Genomic DNA, 12,456 nt, shown 5'->3' on the forward strand with positions numbered 1-12,456 from the left:
TGCTGCTGGTCTCGCAGTGTCCACTGGAGTTCAAATATATTACCGACTTTTTAGGCCTGAGCCCTTCCTCAAGGAATAAGGAAAGAACAGGAAGGTGTCAGAATAAAGACAAGATTGGCTGGGTGAGGAGTCCATGCCAACAAAAGGTGTTAATGGGATACGATAAGGAAAACAGGCCTAGCTGTTCCCATATCTCACAATAACTCAACTTCCCTAATCCTGGCAACAACTTTGTAAACCTCTTCTGCATGCTTTCTAACTTTATAATCTTCTTTCTATTGCTAGGCGACCAACATGACATAATATTTCAAGTGTGGCCTCACCAATGGTTTCTATAACTTCAACTGATATCCCAACACTTGCTTTCAATGCACCAACTGATAAAGTCAACATCCCAATACTCTCTTCATTACCCAGTCTACCTTTAAAGAGCTACATTCCTGTACGTTTTACGGCACTGCTGTTAACAGAGCAAGTGCTGCCCTGGTTCATTTTACCTAAATTAAGCACCTTACACTTCTCTGAATTGAACTGCATCTGCCATTTCTTAGCCCAGTACTCCATCTGGCCAGGTTCCTATTGCAAGTCTTGATGAGTATCCCCTGCATCTATTATTTTTAGTTCAGGTTTCCAGCACTTTCAGCATTTTTGCATTTCAAATATGTCCCTCTGATGTCCACATCCCATCCCTTCCCACCCATCAGTGCTGCCCTCCATTGCCTCCTACCTCAACCTGTCACACCATACATCAGTGCTGGCCTCCAATGTCTTCTCTCACCTTGCTCCAGTTCTCTGTCCTTGGGCATCCATTAATACCAGGGTCTTTTGCCTCAAATCTCCCAGTTTCCATCCCATTCCCCCAGCCCTGCCTCAGTAGGTTATCAACCAGAAGCATCAGTGCCATTCAGCTGCACCCCCAGGGAGTCATAGAGTGTGGAAACAGGCCCATTGGTCTAACTTGCACATGCTGACCAAAATGTCCCACCCACACCACTCCCACCTGCCTGCGTTTGGCCCATATCCAAGCATCTATCCAAATGTTTGTTAAACATTGCATTAGAGCCTGCCTCAACTATCCCCACCAACATCCCGTTCCATACTCCCAACAGCCTCTGTGTAAAACATGTTTCAGGTCAAACCAACATCTACACGAGAATGACAGAAGTGACCATTGTGGCCTTGTTCTTAATACCCAGTGCTGCTGCCTCATCTCTTCACTGACCAGGACCTCTGGGGCTGACTCTGCAGTTTGCAACTATTCCTTATGAATCCATGAAGTTCCCCATGATGCTCCCGACATCTCAATGGTCCAAACATACTGATTGGAGGGTAAATTGGTTCTGCAAAATATTTTCAGTGACAGACGTATGGTTTGGAAGATCAGAATGGAGCTGGCGGCCATGCAAAAGAGAATAAGTTTAATTTTAATTTGTTTAAATTTTATTTACAGCACAGTAGAAGCCGATTCCAGCCATTTAAACCCATGCTACCCTCTGATGTCCACGTCCCATCCCTTCCCACCCATCACTGCTGGCTTCCATTGCCTCCTACCCCAACCTGTCACACCACCAATCATTGCTGGCTTAACCTACAACCCCATATGTTTTGGAGGGTGGGAGGAAACTGGGGAACCCAAGGAAAAGTTACAGGGAAATAAGTGGGGGAATGGGTTTGATGGCATTGCTTTCATTGCAAATATAGACTTCAACAGACCGAAAGAACCTCTTCTTCATTGAGCCAAAAGGACACAGATGATCCTTCACTTCAGTGGGCTTGAGGAAAGGTACCCTCCCCTTCTTGGGCTAAGGAAGACATACACATTAACCAGGTTTTCCGGTTTTGCAGTAATTCCGATGGAATAGTGGCCTCCTCTTGTCAGGATTTAATTTAACAGTCGTCGCCTGACTTGAAAATCGAAGAGCAGAAACCTAGAAAAGTCACCAAAGGCCACAAGCTCTACTCCAAGTCAGATGCCTAAGGTCTTCACCACCAGCAGATTGGCTTCCGCACTGCACACCAATGTCAACAGGAAACCGTTCCCTTCCCCACTGCTAGGTCCAGACCCTGGAAAGGAGAGCCACTGTTCATGATGCAGTTCACTACTAGTTTCTCACATACAATTAGGGTCGGCAACCAGATTTCGAGAAACACCTTGAGGTCAGTTCTCCAAGAGAAATGAGAAGATGCAGAATTTAAAAGCAATCAGATACATCACAGTGCAAGACTGCCTCAGGGTGTTCGACTATCTCCTGGAGAAAATTTGAAGGAAATTAGCAGGTAATATTCTAAATTCTTGAATGAGATATGATTTCCAGCATTGCAACCTCATTGAAAGGATAAAAGAAAATTCAAATAAGCTCATTGTAAACTTCACAAAAGCTCTTCCTAAACTATATTTAGGGTGGTGCGGTTAGTGTAGCAGTCAGCGCAACACCTTAACAGCACCAGCAATCAGGACGGGATTCAAATCCCGCGCTGTCTGTAAGTTTATACATTCACTCCGTGTCTGCGTGGGTTTTCTCCTGGGTCTCTGGTTTCCTCCCACCCTTCAAAACGTATGGGGATATAGGTCAATTGGGTGGCACGGGCTAGTGGGCCGAAAGGGGCTGTTACTGTGCTGTATTTCTAAATTTTAAAAATATAGATTTGTATCTTTGCCTCCACAAGTATTTACAAAGACACTTCTCACACAGAATATTCAGAAGGGGATGTCTGTATGTGTGGGGCCATGAGCTGCTGTGGGTTTTGTTGGATTCATTTTCAATGCAAGTACAATAGAGTCACAATAACTTACAAAAACATTCAATTGGTAGCTTGGGATTAATAGTTATTTAAAACTGATATTAAATATGCATGATGTGGTCACGTTTCATACTTGAAAATAACTGAGCAAGCTTTAGGAGAAACAGCAGACTTTTTTTTCCCAATTTAAACAGAATAATGTAAACAAACTGAAATGCTACATGTTGGGAGCAAGAATGCCAAATGTAAACAATCTCAATAACATTAAAATATTATCCCAATAGAGTAAAGACCAAATATATATCAACATTTTTTTAAAAACATACGCAGTACAGTAGGAGATTATATCCCATAATTAAAATCCTCTGTAACTGAGAATTTAATAATTGAAAGGAAGCCTTAAAAGATAAAGATAATTTCAGACATGTTACTTCTGTGCACGGGATGTCAGCAACAAGAGTTTCTGTGTCTTTCCACATGAACCCAGCACCTTTCTCCACAACCTCATCCACCCAAAGGTCTGCTGCTTTAATTATCGATCTGTGGAGTGACCTTTCACATTTGCAATGTCACAAATTCCCATTCTGCAGCCTCAATTGCCTTAAATACCAGCAGTAAGGCAGAGGTGGAAGAGCAACAGTGGTCGGGACAAATCCAGGGACAGCAGCAGGATGGAAATGGAGGAGGAAGATATGATATATGCTGGGGTAATGGGAGGGGTAAGGGCAAGTGTGGCAGTTGGGACTGTGGAGTGATGCCAAGGCTGGTGCAGTGAAATGAGGGAGAGAGCGAGAGAGAACACTCTGGTGGTGAAGAAGGGAAATTCTTTCAAGTGCGGAGAGATTTGGAGCGGCAGAAAATATGTCTGTGCAAGGATGGGAAACAAAGAAGTTGCAGCGTGTTTGAAAATGTCTCCTGCCCATTGCTAAATTCGAGGGGGTTATATATCAATTAGCTTCTGGAAATCACAATGTAACTCACAATCCCGACTGTAAGAAACTATGAATACGTCACCAAGCCTCTAACTTATTCATGTGGCAGTTCTAATTGTTTATGGTGAGTGACTACTTTTGAGATGTTTTCATTTGTAATGCAATTCCAAAACTGGTGATGTGAACATATTCGATTGTAACATTCAAATCTGAACTAGATACATGATTGAAAAGGAGATACTTACAGGTCTGAGCGAAGGTATAAGGGGAAGTTAGATGAATTGGATAGACTTTTCAACGGCAGAATAGTGTACATGATCTTGTCATAAATTTACAACATTTGGCAGAAAAAAAGGATGATTTAAATGTCTAGCTTAAAGGGTTAACAGTAGTCTTCAGTGTTAACTGGCTGCAAATCAAAATAATTTTAGCACAAAAAAAAATCAGAAAATTCTTGTTTCTATTTCTGGTTCTAATTTACTATCAACCGCATTGAGATTTTGAAAATAACTCCTAAAATGATCACCAAAACTAATCTGTAATGATGAAATTACATTCAAAGTAAATAATTTAAAAAACACCATAATGTCATTAATAATGAATGTAGATTTTCATACGTCAACTAAAATTTAATCTCTGTTTATTGTTTCAGTGTGATCAAAAAACAGGATCTCTTTGGAAAGCGATTTCTGATGTAGACAGAATAAGATGACCCTGTCCCATTTAAACCACCTGCTTTTGAAATCTGATGGTTTGGTAGGAGTGGGGAAAAGGGGGCGCATGGAAAGCTCACGATAAATCTCTGTTTTTACCCAGAGGGTTCCTCCTTTCCAGTTTCAAAGTGTAGTAGCTGGATTGAAGCTGCCTGTTGGTTAGAAAGTGTACCCGCCTGATTTCCTCAATTCTCGCGTTCAAGTACCTGAAGACGTCCAATTGCAACTAGGCAAAATTTACTGCTTTGCCCACCATCTGACTCCTCCTCTGGAATGCTCATTCCTGCCAAACAAAGAATATGTCACGCTGTTATTATTAACAAACCCCACTGCTATGATTTCTGTAAACTTCAGCAGAATTTAAGTTTGCCAAACATCCAACTGTTCTAGTATACACCCTGCAGGAACAGACAATGTGAAAAGATCACATTGCTCTTATAAAGAATGATGAGCATGAGATACAATTCAACACTGAATGTTCATGGGCGTGTATTATTTTACGTTTTAAAATGACCTAAAAAATCTATCACAAGAACAATATGTTGGATCTATTGCTTCATCCATCAGATGTGGGCAGTGTATTCACCTGCACACAAATGAACTTGACTCAATTGAATGAGCATTTGTAAAAGAGTTTGCATTAAAGAAAACATTTATTGCATAAAAATAGCCCGGGTTTCAACAAGGATCGATTTTTAAAAAAAACAGTGCACAAAAAATATTTTTGAGGTGAGGGCAAAAGCTTGGACAAAGAATTGGACATTATGCAGGAAAGGAAGGGAACTTTATCGAAGGAATTATGAAAGGAGGAGAGTAGGGACAAGCAGTTCAGTCCCTCCAGCTGTTGGGCCATTCAATTAGATAGTTGTTCATCTCCAACCTAACACCATTTTCCTTCACTGAAGTTACAAATGCTGATGCCAGAGAGAGCTAGTGATTAAAATCAAGTTTATTGTCATCTGATTGTACAAGTACATCCCGATGAAACAGCATTCTCCAGTCCTTGGTGCAAAGCATGCACACATGCAACCAGACATAACACGCATACAAACAAGCAATACAGGACAAGTATTTCATCTGTACAAATACATAAATATTGCTCCATTAATATGAGAGCCTCGGAGGGTTAGTGTGAGCAGTCCCTGTGGTCGTTCAGCATTCTCACTGCCCGAGAGAAGAAGCTGTTCCTCAACCTGGTGGTGCTGGCTCCGATACTCCTGTAAAGAGTTTGAGGTCCAAACTTCGCAGGTTTGGAGAATCTGATACATGGTAAGGGGAAAGGTGCATGTTGAAGATTCGGCAGAGCCACTTACGACAAATTTGACTATTTAAAACTTAAGATAGTTGGTGGACAATGCTTTTTTTTAAATTTTTAATGATACTGCATGGTACAAGGCCCTTCCAGCCCACAAAACCAATGTTGGCCAATTACACCCGATCAACCTACCAACTCCGTACAAATAGGAGGATGGGGAAAAAACCTATGCAGGTCATGAGGAGAATGTACAAACACCTTAGAGACACCACCGGATTTGATTTGGGGTCGCTGGCCTCGTTATAGCATTGCATAAACCATAACGCTGAAGTTAAACAAGAAAACCTGTAGATACTGGCGTCAGTGTGCTGGAGAAACTCAGCAGGTCATGCAGCATCCAATGGAACTACACGGCATCCAACATTTCAGGCCTGGGTCATCCGTCATGAATAAGAAGAAAAACAGGCAGGCGTCTCAATAAAAAGGCAGGGGAAGGGGAGAGAAGTAGTGGAGAGGAAGGAGGAAGGGGGAAGAAGCACAGGCCAGCAGGTATGGACAGATATAGGAAGGAAGGTAGAGCTAGAAGTGATGCTGGGAATATCTACACTAACCACACAAAGCACATTTCCTGTGAATATCAGTTTTGGGGAACACAAGATGAAAATGGGAACCTGGATAAGTGGCACATGCTGTTTCCTGGTTAGCACAAACTACTGATCAGGCTGTCATAATTTTCAGTTTTCAGGGCCAGGAGGTATTATAACAGGTTGAAGATTCAAATTCACTTTTGCACATAAGCATGATGGAAAAGGAACTATCAACTTTTTTTTAAAATGAGTCGTAAAAGTTGGAGAGGCTGCAGGAACAGTAAAATATCAAAATTGCTCGAAAATGCTCATTTGACCCAATGCATTGTACAAACAAAATTTGTGATGTTAATTTATTAACATGGTATAAGGAATGCAGTATCGTCAGCATGCTGTAGGCAGTCTTTAACACACAGTTCCTGGCCCATCATCATTAGGTGGACAGGACAGATTCAAATTAGGCAGTACGACAAAGCCATCTCTGCGCCACTTAGAGGGAAGACACGGAGATGCTCGATGGACTCAGCCGGTCTCGCAGCGTCCATAGGAGGTCAAGATAATATTACTAACCTTTCAGACCTGAGCCCTTCCTCGAGGAACTTTGAGGAAGGGCTCAGGCCTGAATCGTTGGTGAAATATCTTTAGCTCCTATGGACACTGTGAGACCTGCAAAGTTCATCCAGCATCTCTGTGTTTTTCCTCAGCATCTCCAGATTTTCATGTTTTACTCACCTATCTTAGCTGCAAACAGAGGGAGAACTCCTTCCTGGTACCTCAGCAAGAGTGAACATGAGCAGCAGCCAACCTTTCCAGCGCTACTCTGCAGGCTTCATGGGTGAGGCGGGGAGAAGAGAAAGGCCCTTCATTGCACAGCCTAAAAACGCTCACACAGAGAGGAGGTGGAAGGAGGCAAACGTCAAGAACCTGGCATGGTGCAACAAGGTTTCCTGATCTCACACGAATGTTACATGGTCATATTGCCCATCTGTCACCTATTTATCGTGGCTATAAGCCAATAGTGAAATGCCGACCACTAGCATGTGATCACTCCTGCATTTCGCATTCAGCTACATCAATCATGTCCGAGATAACATCTAAACATAATACTTTACTCATTTCAGGAAGCGACAAATAATTAGCTTTACCATGAAGAACTGACCAAGAATAACCGTGACTCCAAGTAGTTACTCCACAACTCACCTACCCAGCCCAAGACAAAATGTTGACCAGTATTACAATGGCCATGGCAGACACCGAAAGCCAATGTTGGGACAGAAGCCAGACTATTTTTTGAAATGATCTTCCAATTCCTCCTCCTGTCGCAAGCTGCAGATCATGAAAAGAGAATTTGTAACTCCCCTCTCTGTAAGGTTCCTTTCCTTTTTAACATCCAAAATCCTCCCCCCACCTCCCCGCCCCCCACCCCCCCACCCCCGGATAGGTGGCAGATACCAAATGTTCTTGATGAACAAAGTACATTCCACTCACTCTGAAACTCAGTTACCAAGTCAAATATAGATACCTCAGATCGTCCATAGATTAACATCAACACAGGATCTATACAAAGGCCAACAGGCTGGGAGAGGGAAAGACTCCAGAAGCCAGGTTCCTGAAGAATGAGGTAAAACATGAAAGTCTGCAAATGCCGTGATTGAAGTAAAAACACAATGCTTCAGGTCAAACAGTCTATACAGTTAAACCTCATTAGAACGCGGTAGTTGGGGTCCAAGATTTCAAACCACCTTACAGCTGAGTCACGGAACAGATGCATATACGTCATGATTCAGGAAGCAGGAAAACAGAAAACTGTGACTCAAACCCTATAATAAGACCTTTAAACTCCACATAAAAGTACACAATCCTTTATCCGGAACCCTTGGGGGACAGTGTGTTCCGAATTTCGGAATTTTCTGGATTTCCGAAAGCCAGATTCAAGCCCACCTGAATTGTGCTGCTGTATCCTCCCCCACCCCCTTCCAGTCGCGGTGCTGCCTCCCCCTCTGCCTGTTCGACTTGCGCTGCCAGTCTCTCGCCCACCAGACTTGCGCTGCTGGTCTCGCCCCCCACGTCGCCCGTCTAAGAGTCCATTTTTGAGTTTGTGGCTGTTAGCTTGGCATCCTAAAATCAATGTTTGGGGTCCACAGACACCCGTGCTATAAGCAATTCCGCAGATTAACGAATCTTGGCAGGCAGAAAGGAGACAGAGGGATAATCTAGCAGAAACTGGAGAAGTCAATGTTAATGCCATCTGGTTGGAGAGGACCCAGCTGGAATATTAGGTGTTGCCCCTCCAAGTTTTGGGTGGCCTTGGTCTGGCCGTGCACGAGGCCATGGGCAGACATGTCAGCGTCGGGAGTGGGGTGCAGAACTGAAATGGTTGGCCACTGGGAGAACCCTGTCACTGAAAAATTAAGTAATGGACAAGTCCTTCTGTGGATATCTCTGAAAGGGTAGCCAGTCAATGGATGTGCACAATCAAGTGCTTTGCACTTCAGCCAAAAATACTGTGAAATATTAAGGAGGGGGGGGGGGCTGGCCAGCAGCAATCTTGCTAACATCAGCGGAGTCCATCCTTACCAACATGAAATATTGGCCAGTTTCACAGCGCATCCAAATCGTTGCTCAGCAACTAGTGAAAAAAGTCCATTTACAAACTCAGACTTTATTCCCTCATCATTATGGATCCCAGAACTTCAACGATGGCTTTTTAAGGATGTCTAGAAGATGATAAGAGATTAGCAGGATTAGGCCATTTGGCCCATCGAGTCTGCTCTGCCATTCAAATCATGACTGATGTATTCTTCCACTCAACCCCATTCTCCTGCCTTCTCCCCGCTTGACACCATTACTAATCAAGAACCTATCAACCTCTGCTTTAAACCTACCCAATGTCTTGCCTCAATGGAAATGAATTTCAGATTCATCACCATCTGGCTGAAGAAATTTCTCCTCACCTCTGTTCTAAAGGAACATTCTTTTCTAAGGCTGTGCCCTCTGGCCCTATACTCTTCTACGGCTGGGACCATGTTCTTCACGCCCACTCTATCCAGCCCTTTCAATCATCAGAACTTTTCAGAGGCCCCCCCCCACCCTTCTAAGCTCAAGCAAGTACAAGCCTAGAGCCATCAAATGCTCCTCATATGTTCACATCCCTGGATCATTCTTGTAAACTTCTTCTAGACACTCTCCGAAGCCAGTACATCCTTCCTTAAACGGGGCCAAAAACTGCTCTCAACACTCCAAATGTGATTTTACTTAGAGGTTGGAAGAATTTGGGGGGGGGGAGAAGGATCTTCATCTCAGGAGTGGGCCTCAGAAAAGGCCAAAGTTTGATAAATTGAAAATCTACACACAAAAATTGGGCAAATATTTAGGTTTCCTGGAAGGGAGGGGGGCGGGGAGAAACAGTAGTGGATGTTTCAGCGAAGCATATTAATGAATGGCAATTTTTTGTGTCATAAGGTCTAAATAGACACATAAAGTTATTATATTGATATTTTTGCTGACATGTTTGTTTCTATTTTATGGATAAGTTTATGTTTTGTAACTTATGACAACTTTAACATTGACTCAAGGATTTGGGGAAACTTTTCTTCAAAAGAACTCAAAATTTAAATCGTAAAAACTCTCCAAATGTTATAAAGTGCACAACTTATAAAGTGTCAGCAATATATCTTTGCTGTTGGAGTCTAGTCCTCTCAAAATAAATGCTAGCATTGCATTTGCTTTCCTTACTACCGATTCAAACAGTAAGTTAACCTTTAGGGAATTCTGCTCTAGATTCCCAAGTCCCTTTGGATCTCCACTTTCTTCTTTCCATTTATAATAAAAAAGTGCACAACCATACACTGTCACCATTTGTCACCCTTTTGCCCATTCTCCCAACCTGTCCAGGTCTCTCTGCGCACTGCCTGCTTCCTCAACATTACCCGCCCCACCACCTACCTTCATAACATCTGAAATTTGACGACAAAGTTATCAATTCCATCAACTAATAATTTACAATGCAAGAAAAGTGTTGGCCCTATCATCGATCCCTGCGGAACACCCCAAGTCACCGGCAGCCAGGAAGGAAAAGATTTCTTTATTCCCCCTCTTTGCCTTCTGCCAGTCAACCAATCTTCTACCTATGCTACTACCTTTCCCAAAATACCATGAACTACTATCACATTTATGTGTGGCACCTTGGCAAAGGCCTTCAGAAATCCAAATAAACAACATCTACTGACTCTCCTTTGTCCTGTTCATTACCTCCTCAAAGAAAATTCCAGCAAATTTGTCAAGCAAGATCATCCTTGAATGAAACTTTGGCCCATTTATCCTGAATAATATACTCTTAAATCTTCCCAACCATTGAAATCAGACAAACCAGCTTATAGTTACTGATCATTTGCCTCTCTTCCTTCTTCAAAAGTGGAGTGACATTTGCAATTTTCTAGTCCTCTAGAACCTTCCTGACTCTGGCCTTTCCTGATTTCACTAATAATGTATTCACAACCCATTCAGCGACCTCTTGCAGGTCCCTGGCAATGTAATCCAAGTGACTTATCCACCTCCGGCCTCTTCAGCATCCCCTACAGCTGGCCCCCGACTCGAATTTCCGGCACATCCCTGGCATTGTGACATCTATCAGAACCAGGAAGCGAGAGAGGGTGCCGAGGGCGCTGAAGGTTTCCTAATCCCAAGTTGTGATGGTTTGGACTCAAGACCATGAGGCTGCGGGAGCACTGTAAGCTAATCCACTGTCACTTGTTGACTCTGGGCGGTAACCCTCTTTTGCTTCTCTTTCTCTGACCGTAAAAGGTGCGTCAGGCAATTGCCGCCGATGGCAAACCTGCCTGCCTTATGGCAGATTAAAACAAATTCGTGTAATATTGCAATGTTTTTAATTACATGACAATAAAGGAATCTTAAATCTTGAATCAGAGCCTTCTTGAAAACACAGAACCGAAGTCCTGGGACTCTTTGGGTCAGACTGGAGAAGCTGCAGTTAAGATGGCCTTAGGATGAGCCCACAGAACAGCTCCTCAATCAGTTGCATTCTTCTCCTCAGGAGGCACTGAAACTACATTCTAACAGTTCGGAATTAAGTTGAGAGGTCTACCATCATTACCCCTCAACTTCCACTTAATCACCGAGAAAATAGCAAGTCACTCTCGATTTCTTTTAGCAGCACAGGAGAGCAGTTCTACATGGGGCAGCATGGTTCACGCAGCGGTTCCTGCAACGCTGTTACAACACCAGCGACAGGGATTCGAATCCGGCACCGTCTGTCCAAAAGGGCCTATTACTGTGCTGTACAGCGGAAGGTGGGGGGGGGGGGGGGGGGGGGTGGAGAGAGAGAGAGAGAGAGAGACAGCAGTGTAACTTGGGCAGGCGGGGCAGGAGAGATGGCAGTGTGATTCGGGTGGGCAGAGCGAGAGACGGCAGCACGACTCGGGTGGGTGGGGAGAGAGACGGCAGCACGACTCGGGTGGGCTGGGGGGGTAGAGATGGCACCGTGACTCGGGTGGGCGGGGGGAAAGAGACGGCAGTGCAACTCGGGTGGGCAGGGGTAGAGACGGCAGCGCGACTCGGGTGGCTGGGGGGGTAGAGATGGAACCGCGACTCGGGTGGGCTGGGGGGGTAGAGATGGCAGTGCGACTTGGGTGGGCGAGGGGGGGGAGAGAGACGGCAGCGCGACTTGGGTGGGCGAGGGGGGAGAGAGACAGCAGCGCGATGGGTGGGCGGGGGTAGAGACGGCAGCGCGACTCAGGTGAGCAGGGGTAGAGACGGCAGCGCGACTCAGGTGAGCAGGGGTAGAGACGGCAGCGCGACTCGGGTGGGCTGGGGGGTAGAGATGGCACCGCGACTCGGGTGGGCTGGGGGGGTAGAGATGGCAGTGCGACTTGGGTGGGCGAGGGGGGAGAGAGACGGCAGCGCGACTTGGGTGGGCGAGGGGGGAGAGAGATGGCAGCGCGACTCAGGTGGGCAGGGGTAGAGACGGCAGCGTGACGCGGGTGGGTGGGGGGAGGAGAGACGGCAGCATGACTCGGGTGAGCGAGAGTGAGAGAGAAGCCAGCGTGATTGGAAGGGGGTGGATACAGCAGCACAATTCGGGTGGGCTTAAATCTGGCTTTTGTTCTGAAATCAAGAAAAATCCAAAATTCAGAAAACATTGTTCTCCCAAAGGTTCCAGATAAAGGATTGTGTACCTGTATACCAACATTTAACAATTTATAAAGACC

The 12,456-nt window shown here is 44.7% G+C and overlaps 1 protein-coding gene across 10 annotated transcripts in view; it reads right to left on the minus strand.

Annotated features, from left to right (window-relative positions):
• arnt2 (aryl-hydrocarbon receptor nuclear translocator 2) overlaps positions 1–12,456 on the minus strand; it is a 347,931-nt gene that overhangs the window by 192,318 nt on the left and 143,157 nt on the right. For all 10 annotated transcript variants that reach the window (XR_011348485.1, XM_069910315.1, XM_069910319.1 and 7 more), the window contains one exon: positions 4,594–4,670. Coding sequence is in view for 9 of the 10 variants with exons in the window: in XM_069910315.1 (XP_069766416.1) it covers positions 4,594–4,670 (77 nt within the window). In the remaining variant the exon portion in view is untranslated. The remainder of the gene's footprint in view (positions 1–4,593; positions 4,671–12,456) is intronic.

This window comes from Narcine bancroftii, chromosome 14 (genome assembly GCF_036971445.1).
Source record: "Narcine bancroftii isolate sNarBan1 chromosome 14, sNarBan1.hap1, whole genome shotgun sequence".
Lineage (NCBI taxonomy): Eukaryota > Metazoa > Chordata > Chondrichthyes > Torpediniformes > Narcinidae > Narcine > Narcine bancroftii.